We start from the raw sequence: 23447 nt of genomic DNA, 5'->3' as shown, positions 1-23447 counted from the left end.
TGCTGCACCAAAATTGCTGGTAAAGTTGTCTGCTTATGAGAAATTAGCCAAGGTCAAAGTTGCGCTCTTGTTTCTATCTAATTTTGATTAGCTGACTCTTCTTGAATATAGGTATCTTTTTTATTTTTATGTGGTAGGTAAGTTGTTTTCGAGCAATCAAAATATTTTTAACTAAGTCTCTAAGTCTGTGTTGAGCTTAAGAAGGCTTGTATTTTGGGTACTTAGACTACGATACATATACAAATACTATAATAGGTAATACGTAATAGGGTAATACATAGAAAACATCCAGGACCCAGGAACAAATAGCTGTGCTCATCACACAAATATGTGTCATCAGGATTCGAACCCTACTAGATCACGGTGAGTGCGTTTTCACATTATCCGATCCGATATAGGATGTAGGACCGATATCCCATACATTAAAGCCGCCATCTTTGATTTTTACTATTGAAATTCTTCCGACATCCGATATCGGATCGGATGTTAAAACGCACTGGCGAGCAAGTTATTCATCTTTCTATGAAATAATGTAACTATCACAGTAATGCAGCAATTGCCGTCAACTTTGTACAAAAATTAAGGGAAAAGTTAAATTTGTTTTTATTAATTCCTATTTTGTTACCAAGATTTTGTTGATTAATTGAGATTTTATTAAGTTTTATTTCGTCATTAAGGTTCTCTAGTATCTATATTTTCTTAATTATAACAATTATCCTGTATATATCTTACGAAAGTCGAATTATATTACTAAATGTTGGTAACAATATAGGATCAATTAAAATTTGCTGACGTGGCATTGTACAAAGTTGACGGGAATTGCTGAATGACGGCATTTTTCACCTCTTTAACAAACCGGCTTACTCCAAGGCCAATTGCCCGCAGTCACCGCAGTGTCACTTTCCAAGGCTCACAAACAAACAAGCAAACACGGGGAGACGCGCCTTAATCTGTGAAATCCTTAAAAATCCTCAAACACTGATATGTGTCTTGGTAATTCTTGATTAATCGCACGAGACATTTTCACTACGCGGTGAAATTACTTTGAAAATGTAGTTTGAGTCTTCGAAGGCGCGAAGTATACGCTGAATAATTTAGTATTTGTGTAAAGATTCAAAAATCTAATGATTCAAATAATTCATTTGCAAATATAGTACTTATTTTATGCAACCAGCGTTTAAAGGTGAGTGGTGTGCGTAACATCTAACAATTTGATTTTTGACTGCATACAATACTTTTTCTACGAATACTTTTAATAAGGTTTCTAGAATAAATTTCGTGAAATTCACACTTTTTCCTGTATTTGAGCAGTTCCCGGCAACTTTGTACATAGCCACGTCAGCAAATTTTAATTGATCCTATTTTGTTACAACATTTAGTAAATAATACTTTCGTAAGAATATAGTTAATTGTTTAATTAAGAAAAATAGAACTAGAGAACCTTAATGACGAAATAAAACTTAATAAAATCTTAATTCATTAACAAAATCTTGGTAACAAAATAGGAATTAATAAAAACAAATTTAACTTTTTCCTTAGTTTTTGTACAAACTTTTCGAGAACTGCTGATTTTGTCGCAAAGGTTTGCACAACCAGCGCCCGCGCCAGCTCCCCAAAGCTAGCTCCCGCCGGCTCGCCGGCACCCTCGCAGTAGCGTTATAACGTGCGTTGCCATGGTTACAGAGCTAAACAATGCTTTTTTAATTTTTTCGTTACTGCCTGGGTGCACGGGAAGCCGTCGGGGGCTGGCTTTGGGGAATAGACTTTTATGTAGGGTGTTAAAGATCTATGCACGACCCTGTAAAAAATGAATAAGTTCGGGAGTAGAAAACATATAAATATAATATCGATGGAGAAAGCGTGTTGTGGAGGGGAGAAGGCTAAGCGACGAAGCCTGGTTGAGATAGCTAAAAGTGTCGCAGAAAGCAAACCGAGACTGGAGCCTCAGGCATGAGTTTTCTCTGCCAAAAGTTCGAGCCGCTCGCGAATTTGCCTCCATACTCACCAAACCCAGTCTATAACAGCAATGTGTAAATCGTCAAATCGTTTGCAATAGACGCAAAGGCCTGTGATATGTTGGCCATATCACGAATTTTCCCAGTGTGAGTCGAATACTAGCACAATATTCACGCCACGAGCATTTTTTGCGAATATTTGTAATGCAACTAATGTTTGAATGCAATAAAGCTTAAATTTTATTTCTCTTAAAGATAATTTTTATCTTGAGACGTTCGACAGCGAAGTGAAAAGTAAACAGTTTTCGGTTTTTCTGTTTCGCATAATGGAGATTTAAAATGGATTCGGATATGATTTTGCAAAGAATTTAGTTAGCAGCACTCCAAAATATGTTTTTATTTTTCATAAAGTGATGGAAAAGTCGTATTTTAAATCCACAAAAAAATACAATTTTGCGTTGTTTCCCCGCCTTGTTCGTTACTCATTTCGACATTCACTTTGTATATAGTTCGTATATTTTCCTACCGCTAGGTAGGTATATACATACCTCCCAGATGGCAACTACATCCAGGCCTACGCCGAACAAATGATCACCTGGCCCCGTAGCCGAATGGCATTTCTCCGACGCCAAACGAAAGCGATACGCCGCTGGCTCTGTCGCGCCAATACGCAAGCGCGATAGAGATAGATATCTACTAGCGCTTCGTTTCGTGAGCGTTTCGTGAGCGATTGTGCCATTCGGCTAGCCACCCTGCACCCCTAAAGCTAAGACATGCACACTTTTTATGGATAACATGGCTCTACAATTTTCGAACAAGTTAAAACTGCTTGGAGTAGTAATTGATGAAAAGTTTAAATTTACCAGTCACTGCGAGTATGTCATTAAAAAGGCGCAGAAGTTATTCGGCAAACTATGCCATTTTATTCGCCCTACATGGGGTGTTCACTCCGCCAATATATCTATAATCTATGAACACGTAATTGAACCCACTATAACGTATGCCGCGGAGATTTGGAGTAGCGCGACTAAATATAAAAAAGTTACCAACGCCCTACTCAGCCTACAAAGAGGGTTTGCTATCAAAATTATCCGAGGCTTCCGTACGCTCCCTACCATCGCCTCCATAGCCTTAGCAGATCTCACCCCACTTCATCTGAAAGTCAAAGAAATTGCAGAAATTAACCAAACCAAACGCACCGGAATCAGCAAACACCTAGACTCAGATATTACTCTAGATATGAAAATACATCCAGCAAAATTACTTCACCCGTCCCAAAGAATATCATTAGAGATAAGCAAAGTGAACAACACTGAGGACCTCGAGATCTATAATACTACAGACATGCATCACATTTACACCGATGGTAGCAAACACGACGGCGGAGTTGGCGCAGCATTTGTCATATACTATCCAGACGGCAAGAGAAATGTCAAGCAGATAAAACTACATGAACTTTGCACGGCCTTCCAGGCAGAATGTATTGCTATAAAGGCAGCCTGCGAAACATCCCTAGAATTGAAACTTCAAAATATAACCATCTTCTCCGACTCCATGGCAGCTCTTCAAGAAATCACTAACAGAAGCAGCACCAACCACACCGTTAACAAAATCCACAAGACAATTAAACTGTTACAACAGACTGGCTCCATATCTTTCTGCTGGATCAAAGCACACGTGGGAATCGCAGGAAATGAGGATGCTGATAGAGAAGCGAAAATCGCTGCCACCCTTAATAAGACTCCTGACTTCGACCGGATCCCCATATCTCACATAAAACGCCTTTGCCGAACAGAGACCAAAGAAACTCACAAAAACATATATATCAGCTCTACCACCGGACTACACTTAAAAAACTGGCTACCAACATTAGACGACATCCAAAATCTCAGAAATAAGATCACGCTATCATTCCACCTCACCCAAATTCTCACCGGCCACGGCTATCACAAAACGTACCTCCATCGCTTCAATATCACCCCCGACGACCTATGTCCATGCGACCAAACCACCCCACAATCCATAGATCATCTCCTCAGATATTGCCCTAAATTTATGAACCCACGTCTCGACCACGAAATCATCTGCCAAAACCTCAAAATTGACATAATTTTAGAACAAAACGGGACTTAATCGCGTAAACACTTACATTTATATTAGGCCCGACGTTTCGAACATCACATTATGTTCGTGGTCACGGGTAGACTGGCGAGGAATTGCATCAACATCTTCTAGTCGCGCGAGTTTCTCGAACTACCCGCACTTGTTCTTGATTATTCACTTTTGCGCTAGGGTTGTCACTTTGCCTACACACAACACTCACGACATCAGCCGGTGTGTCCCTCGGTGTTTTTTCACGCTTACATTTGCTAATCACTGGATTCCATGAAGAAGAAATTCCCTGTCCCTCATTTTGGTTGAAATTTCGGTGCTTCCTAATTTCAATCGCTTCACGTACTTTTCTGCTGTAGAACAGACGTTCCGTTGATAGAATTTTGGGACTATGGAGCTCGATCCAGTGGTTTGGTCCCGACTGTAGCAGATGTTCAGCTACCGCAGACTTGTTAATTTGGCGGTTTTTGACAGCCGCGATATGCTCCTTGACCCTTACCGCTATTGTGCTCAAAATTGACCCTTATAACCTTTTGGAAATCATTACAAAAAACTCAACCTTGGAATTATTCTGTAAATTTATCACTTATATAGTTAACAAACTCAAAAAATTCAACGGTACATAACTCATTATCACTCATTTATTCATCATTTTCATCACTACATTATTCCACAAATTTCATTAACTAATACAAACAGATCATCTATACATACGGAAAAAAAAAGATTCATTGAATTCAGCCGCCCGTATCATTCGCGGGGACTGGACTCGGAAGTCACAGATCATAAAAAAAAAAGGTAGGTATAGTGTGGTAAAAATTTTAAACAAAATTCTGTTCTGTCACTGACTGAGTGAATAAGTGAATGAATGGAATGAGTGAGTCGCGTTGAGACAGAATATTACGCGCTGAGTGAGCGGCATTCCACGCAAAGTAACTGAGAGTTACGCTCTGTCAATTGGAATTCGCATTAGAAATTAGAAGTTTCACTTTGAAAAGCAAGCCAGCACATTGCAGTACAATCCAGTACCTGTACCAGGGCAGCACGCGCGCCATCACTCTTCATCAGACACCGACATTTGCACACTTGATGTCGCCACGCGTGTGCAAGTGCATGATTACTGTGATTATACTGGTTTAGCCGAAGCGACAATCATTGACGCTTTACGCGATCGAAACGCAGGCTGGCTCTGTCGCACCTAGCAATGCACTGAAGAGAAGTTAAAATGCGAATGTTAATAGTTGTCTTAAGTTGCTTATAGTTGTCATGCTCTCTAAATTATTTTTCTCACTGCACCCACATTCGCGAATTTCTGTTTTACCTATGGTTGACTGGTAGAGAATGCCTTACGGCATTAAGTCCGCCATTTCTACTTTTTTCAATTGTGCAATAAAGTTTAAATAAATAACTAATTTAATGTGCTTATGGAAAGTTCTCGGTTTTGTTCTTGGCACATTTAATTGCGAAACTTTGGGGTCAATTTGTATAGCATTAGATGAGTTGGTAACAAACGCCAGTATGCTCAAACATCAAATGAAGCGATCGTCAACTGTTGAGAACATTGCGTAATACATCCTAAGGCCAGTTTCTCGAAAGGTACAAGCATTGTATTACAAGTGCGCGAACTGTCAAATCGTATGGGTTGTCATGGAAACAGACTTGTAATACAAGGCAGTTGTACGTGCTTTCGAGAAACGGGTCCTCCCTCATCGCCCTAATCTTAAAGAGAATGTTTTCAATGGCAACTTTCATTGAGAAGTCTACTTGATGTTTGCACTAGGTCATTTATTTATTTATTTATGTAAAAATTCCAGTAATCGGCAACAATTCTGCAATAATTCTGCAACTTCTTCATTGCTAGTCGCGCTAGCGCTACTGTAGAAGAACGATAGGAAGAGCTAGCTAAAAACGCTTAAAACTTTACGAAGCGTAAGCGCTTGTGACGTTGTGAGGTATCTTGTACGGGGGCGATCCCTATGTGAGAAGTGGATTAGTGCGACACTGCAACTGAAGTGCAGTCGCGATTTCCCATTCATTCGATTGAAACAGTGAAGATATTTATTTCTATTTAAATTAAACACATTTACTATCGAAATACACCAATTGAAAATATTTTTACCAGATAAGATCACAATAAGGTAAAAAAGCGCCAGTGCTCGACAGTATACCAGTGGGGTAAACTCGCCTCATTCGGTGACACGCCTAATTCGGTGATACAAGCTTTGAAGCACTATTCCGAAAGACGATTTTTGGTTGTTTCAACGAATTAGGCGTGTCACCGAATGAGGCGAGTTTACCCTAGTTGCCACTTTCAATAATAAGTTATTGTCAATAAATGTGACATAAGATTTAGGGTATCCTGCTCTATAGACGATCAAAAAATATTGGCATTAAAAGAAACCGGCATATTTGAAAAATATAGGGCTCATCAGCCAATAGTCTTCATGAAACGCGTGCCTTCCTAAACCTTGACGTTGGCGGAATCATAGATGAGTCATAACTAGGGTTGCAAAAATAACGTTTTTTTTTCTGGCTTGAAAAAAAAAAGATGAAAAAAAAACAGTTTTTTTCTGGAGTATGTTTTTTTTTTCTAAAATACGAAATCTCAAAATTTGCAAAGCAGTTAATACTTTAATACGGTTTTTTAGACTTAATGTTAACTTTTAAAGGAATTTAATAAAATAACTTTAATTTCTGGTCCTATAAAAGTAACATTTACAAAATCCGTAGTAGGTAGTTATCATTATTTACTGTTGGCAACACCACCGCCTCTCCACGCTCCACGCCGCATCGGGGATTCCCCAAAAAAACGTTTGTATTCTGAATGTTAATCGAATTAAAATGTACGTTATTGTTATTGAAACACGTTACAACTCACGAAAAACCGTTATTGTTGAATTATTTGTTATCTGAAAAAAAAACCATATTTAAAAAAAAACAATGGTGCTCGGTTTTTTTTCATGTTTTTTTCGTAATTCTGAAAAAAAAATACATTTGTGTTTTTTCTATTTGCAACCCTAGCCATAACACTTAAAAAAAAATAAACATTCAGTCGAATTGAGAACCTCCTCCTTTTTTTGAAGTCGGTTAAAAATAGATTGAAAATGCAGGGGCGAAGGTTTAATTCCCATAGAAAATTTGAATTTACTGCCTTTCTTAGTGCCAAGATTTTGTTGACCCTCTATAGTAATTTTACCTTAGTTATTACGAGCAAGTTTCGATACTTATTTATTAGCAAAATAATTTGCAACCTTACTTGTTTATTTGTTCAATCATTACGTAGTATCGTGTCACCGAGGTGCTTATTTTAATATCACGACTGAAATGTCGCCGTATTTGCTCGATATACAATAATGTCGTGAGTAGATTTGTTTATACGAGGTTTCGTGTGAATTAAGCACAGACAACGGAAACACCAATGACGGAACTTAGACATATTGGATATGAGATTGTATGGGTACCTATACTATTTCTAAATAAAGGGAAAATTCTGATATGCTACGCTTTCTCTTCAAGGGCTAATATCTCATATCTGTCCCATCCCATTGAAACTTTCGTGTGGTGCTTTCCTATTTTTTAATTTTAATAAAAACCGGCCAAGAGCGTGTCGGGCCACGCTCAGTGTAGGGTTCCGTAGTTTTTCGTATTTTTCTCAAAAACTACTGAACCTATCAAGTTCAAAACAATTTTCCTAGAAAGTCTTTACAAAGTTCTACTTTGGTGATTTTTTTCATATTTTTTAAACATATGGTTCAAAAGTTAGAGGGGGGGGGGACGCACTTTTTTCCTTTAAGAGCGATTATTTCCGAAACTATTAATATTATCAAAAAATGATTTGAGTAAACCCTTATTCATTTTTAAATACCTATCCAACAATATATCACACGTTGGGGTTGGAATGAAAAAAAATATCAGCCCCCACTTTGCATGTAGGGGGGGTACCCTAATAAAACATTTTTTCCCATTTTTTATTTTTGCACTTTGTTGGCGTGATTGATATACATATTGGTACCAAATTTCAGCTTTCTAGTGCTTACGGTTACTGAGATTATCCGCGGACGGACGGACGGACGGACGGACGGACGGACGGACGGACGGACGGACGGACGGACAGACAGACATGGCGAAACTATAAGGGTTCCTAGTTGACTACGGAACCCTAAAAATTAATACGAGATATTCCATTAACCTTGATAAATACATACATAAGAAAGTTTCAATATACCCTTGATAGTACTGAAAATGATCTAACCTTTTCTTTTTTTAAACGCCACACCCACTTAGTCATACAATTCAATAGGTACGTATAAACAGTCGAATTAAATAAGTTATACTACTCAAAAGAAAATAAGGGCCACTAAGTGTTTAGAACGCTACATGAAAATCGTAACGTGAAAACAGGATTTCTGGTGCCTCGTTTGCCAAATTTAAATATCAGGCCCCGTAGCCGAATGGCATTTCTCCGACGCCAAACGAAAGCGATACGCCGCTGGCTCTGTCGCGCCAATACGCAAGCGCGATAGAGATAGATATCTACTAGCGCTTCGTTTCGTGTTCGTGAGCGTTTCGTGAGCGATTGTGCCATTCGGCTAGCCACCCAGATAGGTTAGGTTCTTAACTACTTTTCTGACGTAAAAACATTTTTTGGGCTAAAGTTAATTTTGGCTGTGCTTAAGGGGTTATCTATTTTAATTTAAATTAAGAAATAGTTATTCTTTAATGTGTTTCGGTATTAATTTTCGAAATCCGTAGACACCAGAATTTTTAGTGGCCGGAAAAGGTAGCAACTTCCCCATATTCCATACATTTTAAACACCCTGTAGTTTTCACAAAACAGCCTGTATATCTTTTAAAAATCAAATAAACAAAACTTTGGTTTCTATTAAGGCTAATAAAATTTATAAGTTGTCCTATTGACAACTTATTTAAATTTCAAATACATATTTGAATAAACATGAAATTAGTATTCCTGCAATCGCCGAAATTATTAATGGCTTTTATTTTTCTTTGAGTGATATATAGGTATATATGTATATTGGCAACTACGCAAAATACACATTAATTAAACAATTTAAAAAGTGATAGTTATACTATAACCTGACGTTGTTTGAAGAAATACAAAAATAAAAAGCTCATTAAAACTTCAAAAATCTCAATATAATACGCGCCAGTTTTGTTAGTACGCTTCGGCGCGATTGAAATTTTAATGAAAATAATGTTAAGATACGTCAAAATATTAGCTCTAGGTGTGATATGGGTCGATTATGTCAGTTTAATAAGATAATACTTTTGTTTGAAGGAACATGGGTACATTCTAAAGTTCTGTTCCTCGAAAGGAAAAAAATAGAGATTATAGGATAACTTTGTTGTCCGTCCGTCCCTGTGTCCCTGTGTCCCTGTGTCGTCTGTCTGTTGGCCAAGACCAAGCCCCTGTTTCTCAGGAACGCGTTGAGGTATTTCAAGCTGGAATTTATATCAAATACTCACATCAATATAACTTAGGTCTAATCTATTCGACGAACCTAAAGTAGGTACAAATGTGCTGAATAACAAATAGTTTGCAAAAATATTAAAATGTTACCAATAACAAGATCGTAAAGTGGGTGTGTGGTAGGCGTGTGAGTGTATAATGAAGATCGACCTTCGAAATGATCAGGAGTAACAAATTAGAGGGGGGCATTAGCGGACCAATTCGCACTTGTCAAATTGGCTATTTAATGAAAAGTTTGCCGCCATCTTGGTGTACAGAGGGTGTAGCGACTTTTTAAAAATAATATGAGTGTCCTCTGAGTGCGACCCACGCGTTCGAATTCAGAAAATTGTCACTGAAAATAATAAGCAAGTCACCGTTTTCAACCGGTATTCTAGTGACAAAATCCCGTATGCGAGATTCAAAAATCGCCCTGAAGATGGTCGTGATTTGTCGGGGCTCCCAACAAATTGAAAAAAAAAAAAAAACAATACAGACAGTGAAGCTGTAGAGTGATTGGTGTACGAGTACGTTGGAAGCTAACAAGTTTTTTCGCAAAAATTTCATTTTTGGCACAAGCTTTTATCGCCGCCTGTACCTTTCTTTCAACAGTGCTCTCCGAGACGTTTCTAAAAACCCCTCACTTGATGGGGATACGATACGACATTTCATTACAGAGCTCCTATGGCTACCTTTCTGCTCTATCATCAGATCAGCTACATGATACCATAATACCTATTGCATTGTCACGTGATTTACATTATTTGTGCGAAATTTCAGCTCCAAAATTGAGTCGCAAGATTTCACCCGAACATACTTACATCCCAAATGAAATAAAAGCTTGTAAAAAAAAAAGCATTGACTATTTATAATTCGCTCTCGTTTTTATCGTCTGTCATCATGACATTCATGAAAATTATTACGAGAATTACCTGTAACAATGACTCATGTCTCATGTCTGATGAGATAGACGATAAAAGTGCAGCAATCTTATCCGAGACCACTAAGTGGGTAAACAGGCCTAAGTTTTAAACTACTTATTTACAACTTAATCTTTTGTGTCCGTCAAGTGTCCTTTGACGAAAATAAAATGTCCTAAATCAAAGAACAACAAGACCAAACTCTCAATGACGAGTGGCAAAATCAAAATAGCGGAGGCAGGATATTCTCCAGTGGGCAGTAGTGAATCCAGGCAACCTAGGGCATTTATTTTTGTGATGTCCACAGATATTTTTTCCCGTTATGGGTGTTTTCTATGCAAATACGTATTTATTTTATATATTTCATGTATTGTATTGTTGTCTGAATACCTTCAAGTCCCACAACACAAGCTTTTTTTTAAGCTTGACAGTGAGACTCGATAAATCTGTGTAAGAAAATCTTATATTTTTTTTTTCCATACATACAATCATACAATCACGCCTGTATCCCATAAAGGGGTAGGCAGAACACATGAAACTACTAAAGCTTCAGTGCCACTCTTGGCAAATAAGGGGATGAAAGAAAACGAAACTGTGACATTGCAGTGACAGGTTGCCAGCCTCTCGTCTACGCCACAATTTAACCCATATCCCATAGTCGCCTTCTACGACACCCACGGGAAGAAAGGGGGTGGTGAAATTCTTAACCCGTCACCACACAGATTTTTTTTTCCAATTTTGTATAATACAGATATGATCCGAAATTCCTCTCAAGAACAGATTAATCATGTATTACACGGAAAACAGGAAAACCATATCGTTAAAATAGATTTTTATATGAAGAGATAAAATGACTCCATTGTTGTTGAAACAATACGGCGCGTAGTAAAAATGTGGTTACCTACTATTTAATGACGATTGAATAAAAACATTCCTAAATTAGAAATATAATCATACTTCATTTTACATCAGAGAGTGCGAATTAAAAATGATTCCAAATATTTCTAGTAAAAAAATCTGTTAGATGTGTCTTGGCAAAAAAGCATAGCAATTAAAAAGTGGCAACTCTGTAGTGTGTGGTAGTGTTTTTTTTTGTCGGACTGCATGTTGATCCTTCTTAACATCTGTTAACTTCTATAAATTGTACCAATTTACAGTTTTTTTTTAATAATTTAAACACTATTTTACAAGGATTAAATATTATGTGCAATAGGGACCCATTTAATTCTGTCATGTAAGTTTTATAACTTAATAAATTAAGGTACTTATGTCAAAAAAACATAGTCAGTAGTCACAATAAATACCTGAAACAAATATTTAGGCGAGTCGCCCAGAATAGCCACCCTGTATCTCCCTCCCGACGTCACCACGGGCACTCGCTGAAAATGATTTTCCGTAGTTTACTGATAATTTTGATTAAGCATCGCGATACAATTATACAGTGTTTAGCGCGTCGTTGTGCGGAGCGGCGGTCGTGACGGCGGCATTATCGCGCGATGGTCCAGGAGCGCGCTCGCTCGGGGCTGCAGCAGACACTCGCCCGCCAGTGAGGCGCACGCACCTGCCCTGCCATGCACGCCGACCCCGAGGTCCCCGCCTGCCGCGAGGAGCAGCAGCTCCTGCCTGACGAATGGCTCAAAGTCAAGACGGTCCCCGCCAACGGGAGCCTGTCCCCCGGCGTCTACTACCCCACGGGCGGCAAGAGGTTCGTCGATACACGCAACCCTGTGCCGTCGCCGAGTCCAACGTACTGTTCCGCTTTTGTTTTTCGTCTCGCTTCCCCTATGTGTTTCATGTTTATTTTTATGTTTGGGCGACCGAGCTCAGCTTGGCTCTAATGAAAGGGCTCCATATATACATGTGTAGCACCAAATTTGGTCTCCGATAAAATTTTGGGGTGTTTTGTATGTCATTGTACTTTAACATGGAGCGAATTATTTTCCCAAGAGACTTTCCCCCTTCGTTATCGCTTGTGTTTACAACATTATTCATCGAAAACATTACGCACAATGCTCGTTTTATACTATAGGATAATTAACATAAGATATTCTCTAAGTTTAACTAGTACACATTATCGACATTAACATTGACGAAGGTCGCCACCGTACTGACGATGCAAGCGTGAACTAGGTATCTCATTTACAAACGCATAGATCATAACGAGAAGCCATTCATGCGAATAGTTGTAACGAGCCGTTTGTTCTTTACAGGAGCCGGTCACACCGTCACGGAGCCACGCGGAGGACGAGGCGGCGCGCCATTCTCAAAAATGGAGAGTGCAACATCCTCAAGTCGAAGATCTCGCAGCGGCGACTGCGATTCCTGCAAGATATGTTCACCACCTTAGTTGACGCGCAGTGGCGATGGACCTTACTCGTCTTCACACTATCCTTCATCCTCTCCTGGCTCGGATTCGCGTTGATCTGGTGGCTAATTGCATTCACACACGGAGACTTAGAAGAAAACCACCTCCCGCCTAACCAAGAAAGCTCTGACTGGAAACCGTGTGTGTTCAACATTTATGATTTCACTTCGTGCTTCCTATTCAGTATTGAAACACAACATACTATTGGCTACGGTTCTCGTACGACCACCGAAGAGTGCCCGGAAGCGATATTTATTATGTGCCTTCAAAGTATCGTCGGTGTTATGATCCAAGCTTTCATGGTCGGTATCGTGTTTGCTAAAATGACGCGACCGAAGCACAGGACGCAGACTCTTCTGTTCTCGAAATACGCGGTCGTGTGTCAGAGAGATGGTGAATTATGCTTAATGTTCAGAGTGGGTGATCTCAGGAAGTCACACATTATCGGTGCAAGTGTGAGAGCGCAACTTATTCGCTCAAGAACGACTAAGGAGGGTGAAGTGTTGTCTCACTATCAAACGGAATTGGAATTGAACGCGGACGGATGCGACAGTAATCTCTTCTTTATCTGGCCTATCACGATGGTTCACAGAATAAACGCTGAGAGTCCGTTTTACGGTGTGTCTGCAGCGGACGTGTTGCAGGAAAGATTCGAAATAGTAGTTATTTTAGAAGGTACGATTGAATCGACGGGGCAGACGACTCAAGCCCGCTCCAGCTACACGACGAGTGAGATTATGTGGGGGCACCGGTTCGCTCCACTGGTGACGTACAACCGCGAGCGGCAGGGCTACGAGGTGGACTACTCCAAGTTCGAGGAGACGACGCAGGTGGACACCCCGCTGTGCTCCGCCAAGGAGCTGGACGAGTTCTACGGCAGCCAGACTGATCGCCGATCTATCGGTGAGTTCATTTTCCAAGTGAAATCTCGCGGTGTCGGTAGCTGGCTTTACATGCGACAAACTAATCAACAAAAGCTTTAACATGTATTCTATAGACGCACAACCAAATTTTGGCACTAAAAAGGTTTGAATTTCAATTTTTCTATGGGAGTTAAACCCTACATTTTCAATAAGTTTCGTCAATGATTCCGCCAACGTTAAGACGATACAGGAGGGCTCAATTCTCCATACAAACGCTCTCGTCTATTTCCTCCCTGGTTTTTGAGGATAGAGCACTGATTTTTTTAACACCGATCATTATTATTTTTATCTGTGTCGAGCCGTTTTGATTTTTTTGATATTCTTATTTTTAAAGACGCTAAGAGCCCGTCAAAAATTTCTAAAAACGGCCTTAATGATTATGGCACACAAAAAGGTGTGGTATTCAAAACACATAGCTTAAAAAACTAAATGGTCCGAGACAGATTATTTCATCGTTATTCAGATTCTCAAATTTCGTTACGATTGATTAAGTTTTGAAGGAGGTAATAATCGAGAGCGGAACCTCGATTTTAAAGATTTTTTCGCAATATCTTTTAATTGTTCTGAATGGTCGGTTTTTTCTATAAATCGTTTATTTAACTAAAATTCTCAAATTGAAAGGGGGGCTCCTTTCCATTTTAGCATTTTAGCTCCTGTAACGTCTTAAGCTTTAAGAAGGCGCGCATTTCATGAAGACAATTAGCCGGTGAGCCCTATTTGGTCAAGATTTGGTTGACCGTCTTTATCTATGTTCTTTTCCATAAACCCAATCTTGTTATAGCTGAGTACCTAATCAAGATAACTTCACGCATTTCACCGTCACTGCTGGCACACTTCACGTTACTAAAATAGGAGGTGGCATGTCTGATGTTATCAGGACTTCATTTGTTGGGGTCAGCTGGTGAAGGGTCTAAATACTTTGTTCTTATCATATGCTGTAATAATTATGTAAGGCCCACACATGTATACTATAAATAGGTAATGTTCTCTTAAACGAGTTTCTAATTAGAGTTTCTTTTAACATTTTCCTGTAAATGTTTAAGCTGAACAATCTGACCATAAACTTCTTATTAAGGCGCCAAAATAATACTAAATTATCGGCATCGCCGGCGTTTTTCTGAATTTATACTTATATTCGGGCATTTTCGCGAAAAAAGATTCAAAAACTATTTTTTGTAAAATAGGTAAATTTAATGTTTTTCCTACTCAGAATCACGAGCCCTTTCGATCCTACTAGGTAAAAAAAAGCGTCTCAAATTTAATTTTTCCACTTCGTTACCATTTTCAAACACTTTGGACAGCGGTTACAAAGTGGAAAGTACGCAAAATAATAGAAAATTTTGGGACCACTTTTTTGTCTCTTGTTTTTTGGCCTAGATGGAAAGGCTCGTGAAGTAGGAAAAACATAAAATTTACCTTTAGAAAAAAATTTCGGTGATTGTTCTCACGAAAATGCCCATTAGGTACTTAGTTTAATAAATTTAGATCTGAATAAAATATACCTGTAACTGTACCTACGTATATTAATAAGTTATTATACTTATCATACTAAAGAAACGTCAGTTATAAATTATTTGTGCCAAAATTAATAGAAATTCGCTGCATTTATGCGTATTTTAAATCATTAATTAATTATTAATCCGTACCTAAACCTAATGTTAACCACCTGTCAACCGGGATATTTACGTCTGGGATAAATGCGTCTTTTAAACTTGTTTGTTGACGTTATATGTTTTAATTTAAGTAGTACAAATATGTTCATAATTCCTATTCAAAGCACTGAAGTACGCTTATTATTCATTACATCAGCAGTTCTCGAAAAGTTTGTACAAAAATTAAGGAAAAAGTTAAATTTGTTTTTATTAATTCCTATTTTGTTACCAAGATTTTGTTGATGAATTGAAATTTTATTAAGTTTTATTCGTTATTAAGGTTCTTAGTATCTATACTTAATTATGACAATTAACCTGTATATATATTACGTGACTTATATTACTAAATGTAACAAAATAGGATCAATTAAAATTTGCTGACGTGGCCACAATATATTCACGTGCAAGTCACAATGTACCTACTGTATTCAGCATCGCATATGGCATCTTGATTTGTTCATTGTTGTCTTAGTACTACATTATCTACACTTCACTGATTTGATTTATTATCAGCTGTTATAATCAGTAAACTATTTACTTTATTTTGTTTGAGCACAATGTCACTATGAAAGATTTAAGTATCTTGATGATCAAATAGACTAAGAGCCGAGAGCCGCAAGGAAAGTTAGTTTAACCCTTAAATGCATGAATTTTTCTTTTAACGAGATATTCATATATGTGATAGACAATGGTTTTCTGACTCTGGGAAAAATAATAAAAAAAATATTTATGATCGATTTTTATACCTATTAAATCAGTGTTAGAAGTTAAATAGGCCAAATCATATTTATACAAATATATCGTAATTGGTAAGTTTTATTTAAAAAAAAAATACTACTAAAAGATACACTATTTGTGAAACCTTTATGATAAAATGTTTAAACATAAACTAATTACTAACTTCGAAAAAAACAGCCTAAATCACATACTAAAAATCGCCATCGTCCTGTTTTTCACACTTTTCCGCCATTTCATCGTAATCCTTAAATAATAAATAGTAAATCATTATATTATTTAATTTATTTAATTGTCCATTAAATAATAATAATTAATGAATAATAATTAATGAATAATAATTAAGCAATAAATGTGATTTTGGATAGCTACATATCGAGCCACGGGCCATCAAATATATGATGCATATATACATCACCATGCATTTAAGGGTTAAAAAAAGCTTTTAGCAAAAAATGGCCGTCGAGCCGAAATTGCTAATCTATACAAAATCTACAGTAAGGTTCATCCTTGGGAAAATTAGGAAAATCTGGCGGCTCTGGGCTCTTGCTAAAAATGCGGTTTTTATAGTAAATTTTGATCTGAAGTTCATTATGCGTACTCTGAAGTACGCAACTGATGTTCCTAGTTCCTTGTTATAAGGTGTAAATAAGATGCTAACTGGTAGGACGTAATTTATTTAAATCACTTCAGTGGTTCGTTGTACATAATTAGGACCTGTATGCACAGGGTCGTCATTTTCACGTGATTCATTTACGTGAATTTAAAATGACGTATCACGATAACATTTACTAAAGTCTGTAGAAATCAAGCCCTTAAAATTTATATTGTTTTTCATAATTTCTGAGTCGATAAATACCTAATGATGATATACTTAATGGTAACTTCAATATTTCTTAGACCAGGGGGCCGATTTTTGAATCTCGGCCATTCGATTTCGTGGAATTCGTTCAATAATATCTCCACTACTAGCGATTTAAATTCTACTAGCAGAATCGAAAACGAGTGGTCATTACCACTAGTTTAAAATTACTAGCCGTCTCTTTTCAAAAATAGCATTACGTCGTTTTCCACAGACTTTCGAACGGCGAATTCGTGCGTTCGAAATTCAAAAATCGATCCCAAGCAATCTGCAGCTAAACTGTAACTGAAATGGTCAAAAGTATTTTTTTAATGTCGTCGACACGTTTCTTAAAATCTAACACCGTCCTACGACCTTACTAGATTCGTATGGCAATAAATTTATAAAAGTCGCTATTAATTTTGATTTTGGCAAGGGGACTTGACGATGCCATTTTGCCAATTTATTTTGACGTATAGACAAAGGATCCCCCTTTCTGCGCCAGGAAGTGTCCAGATTCCGACGGCGTTTAAGAATATTGACTCCAATAAAAGTCAATTTAGCACCGCTTACTCTTAACAGCCACTATTCCAAGTTTTAAACAAAACTAACTGCCACACTTAGATTTGATTGCTGGCTAATTGCTGTAATGTTCTTTCTTTTTTCATGCTCTGGCATATACAAATAGTATATTCAAAGGAGATTAGGGTGTAATGATAAATTTGCATTTTGCATTTCCAGCAGTTTTTCGGTCTTTGTTGTAAGTTTTCAATACTCAATTTAAAATGAAATTTTTGTTTTAATCTAGGCAGGTGTCTGCCTGACAACTTGCTCTATGATATTTTTTCGATTGGGTAAAATTAAGAGTTTTGAATGATTCACGGTTATTTTCATTAGACTTATATTGACCGGGATATAGACCGGGATTACCTTTTTGATTTTTGTCGAGCTCCCGATATTTCGACGCAGTTGCATGCATCATGATCACGGAAAACTGACAAAGGCGGGTGAATGTCAAAGTTGCGTCTAGACAGCGCGCGATCTACCTTAAGGTAATCACGGTCTATATCCCGGTCAATATAAATGGGTAAAATGAGTTTAAGTTTAATCCTCTAAGACACAAAATTGTTGCAAAATAGGAGGATAATATATTTAATTATGATCCTGTCATAATTTAGAATTAGATATCGGGCCACGTGTAAGGTTATTGATCTGCAATAGGAACGTATCTCGACTTTATCTATAGCTGACATGACGTGATATCTCCTAGGGATATTTATCAATCTATAAAACATATTATACATATATTTTTAATATATAATAAAATATAATACATAACTGCAGACATCGTAACTTTTCCAGCAATTTTGGTGCAGCATTGGCGCGTTAAAGAAATACCTATATATGTCCGAACCAGCTGCAACAGTTAATTAGGATTTATAACAGTAAAATGAGCTTTAATTGATTACCTACCTAGAAAACACGTATGAATTTCTTTCTACCGTGCACCGAAATTGCTGGAAAAGTTACGATGTCTGTACAACATATATAAGGTGTATGCCATTTGAGGAATCATCCTTCTACGACATTATTATCTTCTAGGTCTATGTCTCAGAATTTGCAAAATACTTTCTACGTATTTTTCCAGTCATTGTTATTGTCTAGTTTGTTTTGCAGATATCTTATTTTCTGCGATAGTAAAGCAAATAAACTAATATCTCGAATAGGTCAGAAGGTGTTGCGTTAATCGACCTCTGCTTTTTCTTATCTTTTATTTTCCTGTTGTTCGTTTACCCGCAGTGCACTACTAAGTAACTAAGAAGTGCAACCGCTTCAATCTTGCTTGTATGTAGCGTAATGCCAGTTTAACTAACATGCCCATATTGCCTATTGGTGACAAACTTTTCCTTTTTTATAAGGGATTAATTTTATTTAGTTTCAGTAACTTCAAACCACTAAATATGTATGTGTTATATGTATGTATCTGGGTTGAATACTCTTAGATCCTGACTACATGTACATGTACATCAATATTTTGTTTTTATTAATGTAGCTTTTGTTATGACAAAAAAAGTCTTACCTAGTTTACTTTCTTAGTCTATAAAATGGGTACGTAAGGTTACAAGACTACAGAAGAAATTTATCTTCAAAATTAAAAAAATAGTCCCGACCAGCCAATTTAAAAAGACGTTTTCGGTTTTCCATTCCTCTGTTTCCATCTTGTTCATATTTTACGTAAAGGTGAATAAAAAATTGGTGATGGTTTTATTTGTAGTCAATATTTCATTTTATTTTGTGATTCTTGTGTATTTATGGCCATTGTTTTATTTATATAATTATATTATTTTGCTATTGTATGTTATGTATCCGTCTTATATGTTTGTGTTTGTGGTGCCACACAGAAAACGCGGAACCCCTAGTCCTGAAGATCCCCGAGCGACCGACTGAACCCAAAGCTGAACACAAAGATGGAGATTACACTGTCACTCTTTAAACTAATCTGACACTAGTGTGTTGAAAGAAAGAAAGAAAAATATTTTATTTGCACACACATACCAACATAACAGTAAGAACCAACAATAAAAAAATAAACAGACTATGTGTGTCAGCAAAAATGATCAAGCTCAGCATTGTGCTCCAAAACAGGGGCTGCAGTATTTGATTGTTGTTTTTTTTTGTCTACTATTTACCTATCTCTAATTCTTGGTACTAGAAAGTTACTAAGTAGCCGAGTTCTCGCACTACAGTTTTATTAATTTATATGTTACATTGACATGGCTTTAAACCATTTTGACGGAAAGCTGAAAAATGCGTAGGTACTAGGTACGCATTTACATACTAAATAGTGATTTCGCATTATAAAATGCTGACAGATGTGATTTCACCCTTAAGACATTTTTACTTACGTCACATCAGTTTGTAGCAGTTTGGTAACTTTACCAAAAATCTTAGTTAAATGGTGGACCGATTATTTTGTTGCAGAATCGAAAAACGACAGATTGTTATCAATAAAAATAAATTAAAACTAATTGCATCTGTTACAAGGACATGATATCTGAAAAACAGTCAAACAAGAGTATTTATTTTATATTCCAATGCAATGATATTCCGTAACAATCTCCTAGTCAAGTTTAGTTTTAAAATAATATACCTAATAAAAAATGAATCTCAAATATTCTCCAACTAGGAGGGCGATTTTTGAATCTTGCATACGGGATTTTGTCACTAAAATACCGGTTGAAAACGGTGACTTGCTTATTATTTTCAGTGACAATTTTCTGAATTAGAACGCGTGAGACTCAAAGATCGGCCCGGATCAAAAACATTCCATTTACTTGTTTAAGTTGTAAGAATAAAATGTATTGTTTCCAAGCAAAAGCTCCTAATTTGTCACTTGCCATTATGAAGAGTAAATCCTTACGGTGCTCTTACACGGGCAACACAATTGCCAGCAATTTACATACCATTGCCGCGTTTGCTCCATAGTTAGTTGGTGCGTATTGAACAAACGCGGCAATGATATGTAGATTGCTGTCAATTGCATTGCACCGTAGTAAGCGACAAAGTAGGAACTGACTGGATTTCGACAAAAATATTGAAAACATTTAAGTTTGTGCAATTATTTAATTTAAGTTAATTCGTGTATGTGTAGTTCAAGCATATCATCATAGTTTTGTGCAGATGTCTGTATATGTAGTGATAATATGTGCCTGCCTACTTATGAAGATATTTTATGTAAATAGATGAGATTGAACATTCGAAATGTATGTTGTAACGTTTTTGTGTGTGTTTTATTTGTTTCTGCCTCTTTTGTTTTGCTTGACCCACTTCCGTTTTCACATTATCCGATCCGATATCGGATGTCGGAAGGATGTCAATAGAAAAAATCCAAGATGGCGCCTGTAATGTATGGATTATCGGTCTGTTATCCGATATCGGATCGGATAATGTGAAAACGCACTTAAGTTAGGTACGACACTAAAGAATTCAATCTATGATAATAAGGGCCACTTGCACCAACGAAAATGGAGGGTTAACCCGAGGTAACCCACCATTTTATATGAAATTTGACAGATGACAGGCCACTAATCCTGAGTTAAGTGGTTGGTGCAAGTGGGCATAAATAAAAAATTTACGCATTATACGTACAATGAGCCGCAAACGTGCATAAGAGGATACGGTAGCGAAAATGCTAAAATGGAAAGGAGCCCCCCTTTCAACTTGGGAATTTTAGTTAAATATACAAGTGTTATTAACTAGATTTATCGAAAAAATATTGTCCATTAAAAACAACTCAGTCAAAAGATATTTCAAAAAAATCTTTAAAGTCGAGGTTCCGCTCTCGACTCTTTCCTCCTTCAAAACTTAATCAATCGGAACGAAATTTGGGAATCTGAATAACAATGAAATAATCTATGTCGGACCGTTTAGATTTTTTGGTTAATTGTTACCAATCTTGAGTATCACACCCTTTTTTGCGCTACAATGAAAAAGTCCGTTTTTGGAAATTTTTGATTGGCTCTAGAGTCTTTAAAAAGCAGAATATCAAAAAAATCAAAATGGTCCGACACAGATAAAAATAATAACAATCTGTGTTGAAAAAATCATTGCTCTATCTTCAAAAACCAGGGAGGAAATAGTCGAGAGCGTTTGTATTTAGAATTGACCCCTACCGTATCGTCTTAATTCATAATTTCTTCATGCAAATTCGCAGCTCACTGTACCCTGAAAATATTTAATAAAGTAGGTAACATAAAAAGCTCATCTAGTAAGAATCTAAGATGAAGTCGTATAATCCGTCCGTATTTGAATACCTACTGCTAATTTAAATAATCTAGGTATTTATCATACTATACGTACAATTAAAAGATAATACCATACTTACAAATTATGATACCTGCCTATATTATATTTAAGCTATTAAGTAATTAGGTAGATTCAGATATTTTCGGATTAATCTTGGCATATACACCGTGTCCAATAAGTTTGAATACAGCACAAATAGCCAATAAAACAAAATGAACAAATAGTTACTACATTATTATTATATTTTATGAATGGCACTCTTATTTACTATATTCACAACAAATGTTTTGGAATAACTCCAGCTTTAACTTGTTTACCAGCCTCAAACGCTTCTCAAACGGATCACACGCGGCACGCACCGTTTTCTTCACATTTCATCCCAAATACTCTCAATAACCTTTTTGAAATGATCTAGGTTTATGATTTTATAAAAATTTAGTCTTCAAAGCATGTATGACCATACAAAATAGTCTAATACGCCTAAACCTGGAGGCCTGGGTGGCCACTCATGTTTCGGATAAAAAACTGCCAAATTAGTCTGAAACTACGCTAGAATACCATTTGCCGAATGTGCTGGAGGTGCGTCTTGTTGGGACACATGATACTCATTCCCAAGCATCCTTTTTAACTTTAAGGCATTTTTTTCTCCAAAACCTTGGTTTTAAAGAAAAAAACGTTGATTTTAACGCTTTTATCTGTAAGTACTGAAGGTAGTTTACCTCGCTTACATACTGCATCCCACACCTGGGCCGATGGTGAGCTCTGGAACCTAGGCACATTTTTCTAGTTGCCCGGAACGTTATCTATCCTCGGTACCCATAATAGTTTATTTTGGACACGTGGCGTCTGTTTTATCACATACAGATTCTCCTTATAAAAAATAACTCGTCACCTGCGTGCCGAGCAAGTATTTGGTTGGCACTACCTCTTTGTTTTTCTTAGACACTTCGGAAATTTCATGTAATTTGTGCTTGTATTTTATTAAGAGGAATATACTCTTTAGTTTAAATAAGAATTTGATGGCCTGTGATCCCTATATCTTTAGAACTGAGGTAAAATGTGAGTATTCGGACTTATTGGACACGGTGTAATGTGCTATGAATTAACTATGGAGAAAACTTCAAAAGTTAAAAATGTGGTTAGGTTACCTTAGAACGATTTCAAATTATCCGATCCGATATCGTACGTAGGAAGGATGTCAAGTCAAAGGCAAATCCATACTTAATATTATAAATGGGAATGTGTGTGTGTCTGTTGGTTTGTCCGTCGTCTTTCACGGCAAAACGGAGCGATGAATTGACGTGATTTTTTAAGTGGAGATAGTTGAAGGCATAGAGAGTGACATATGCTACTTTTGTCTCTTTCTAACGTGAGCGAAGCCGCGGCCAAAAGATAGTATCATATATGGCAACTTAAATATAGGATATTGTTCTTACATTCGATATCGGATCGGATAATGTAAAAACACTCAAACTGTCTTCAGGAGAATATTGTATGTTGTGTTTGTGTTTGTGCCGTCTCTCATCTTTGCTGGTAAGTTCTTTGTACTTATTTGCTTCACTATCATAAAATATGACGCTTTTGGGATATAACCATACTCTCTGTCTGTATGTCTACTCTGCCTCATAAGGTCTGGCCAAACCTATCGACGCGGAATCGGCTTTCACC

General features: G+C 37.0%; 1 protein-coding gene across 8 annotated transcripts in view; it reads left to right on the top strand.

Annotated features, from left to right (window-relative positions):
• The window catches only part of LOC125233399 (G protein-activated inward rectifier potassium channel 3-like), a 54093-nt gene that overhangs the window by 26976 nt on the left and 3670 nt on the right, over nt 1-23447 (top strand). For 2 of the 8 annotated variants that reach the window (XM_048139406.1, XM_048139404.1), the window contains exons 2-3: nt 11900-12204; nt 12668-13725. In XM_048139406.1, coding sequence (XP_047995363.1) covers nt 12029-12204; nt 12668-13725 — 1234 coding nt within the window. In that variant the 5' untranslated portion in view covers nt 11900-12028. Of the gene's footprint in view, nt 1-11899; nt 12205-12667; nt 13726-19375; nt 19498-23447 lie in introns of those variants that run through there. The other 6 variants (XM_048139410.1, XM_048139409.1, XM_048139405.1 and 3 more) reach the window with 6 other exon arrangements.

Source organism: Leguminivora glycinivorella, chromosome 14 (genome assembly GCF_023078275.1).
Source record: "Leguminivora glycinivorella isolate SPB_JAAS2020 chromosome 14, LegGlyc_1.1, whole genome shotgun sequence".
Classification (NCBI taxonomy): Eukaryota; Metazoa; Arthropoda; class Insecta; order Lepidoptera; family Tortricidae; genus Leguminivora; species Leguminivora glycinivorella.
Note: the sequence above shows the minus strand (reverse complement) of the source record. Positions and strands in the feature narration are given on the sequence as shown.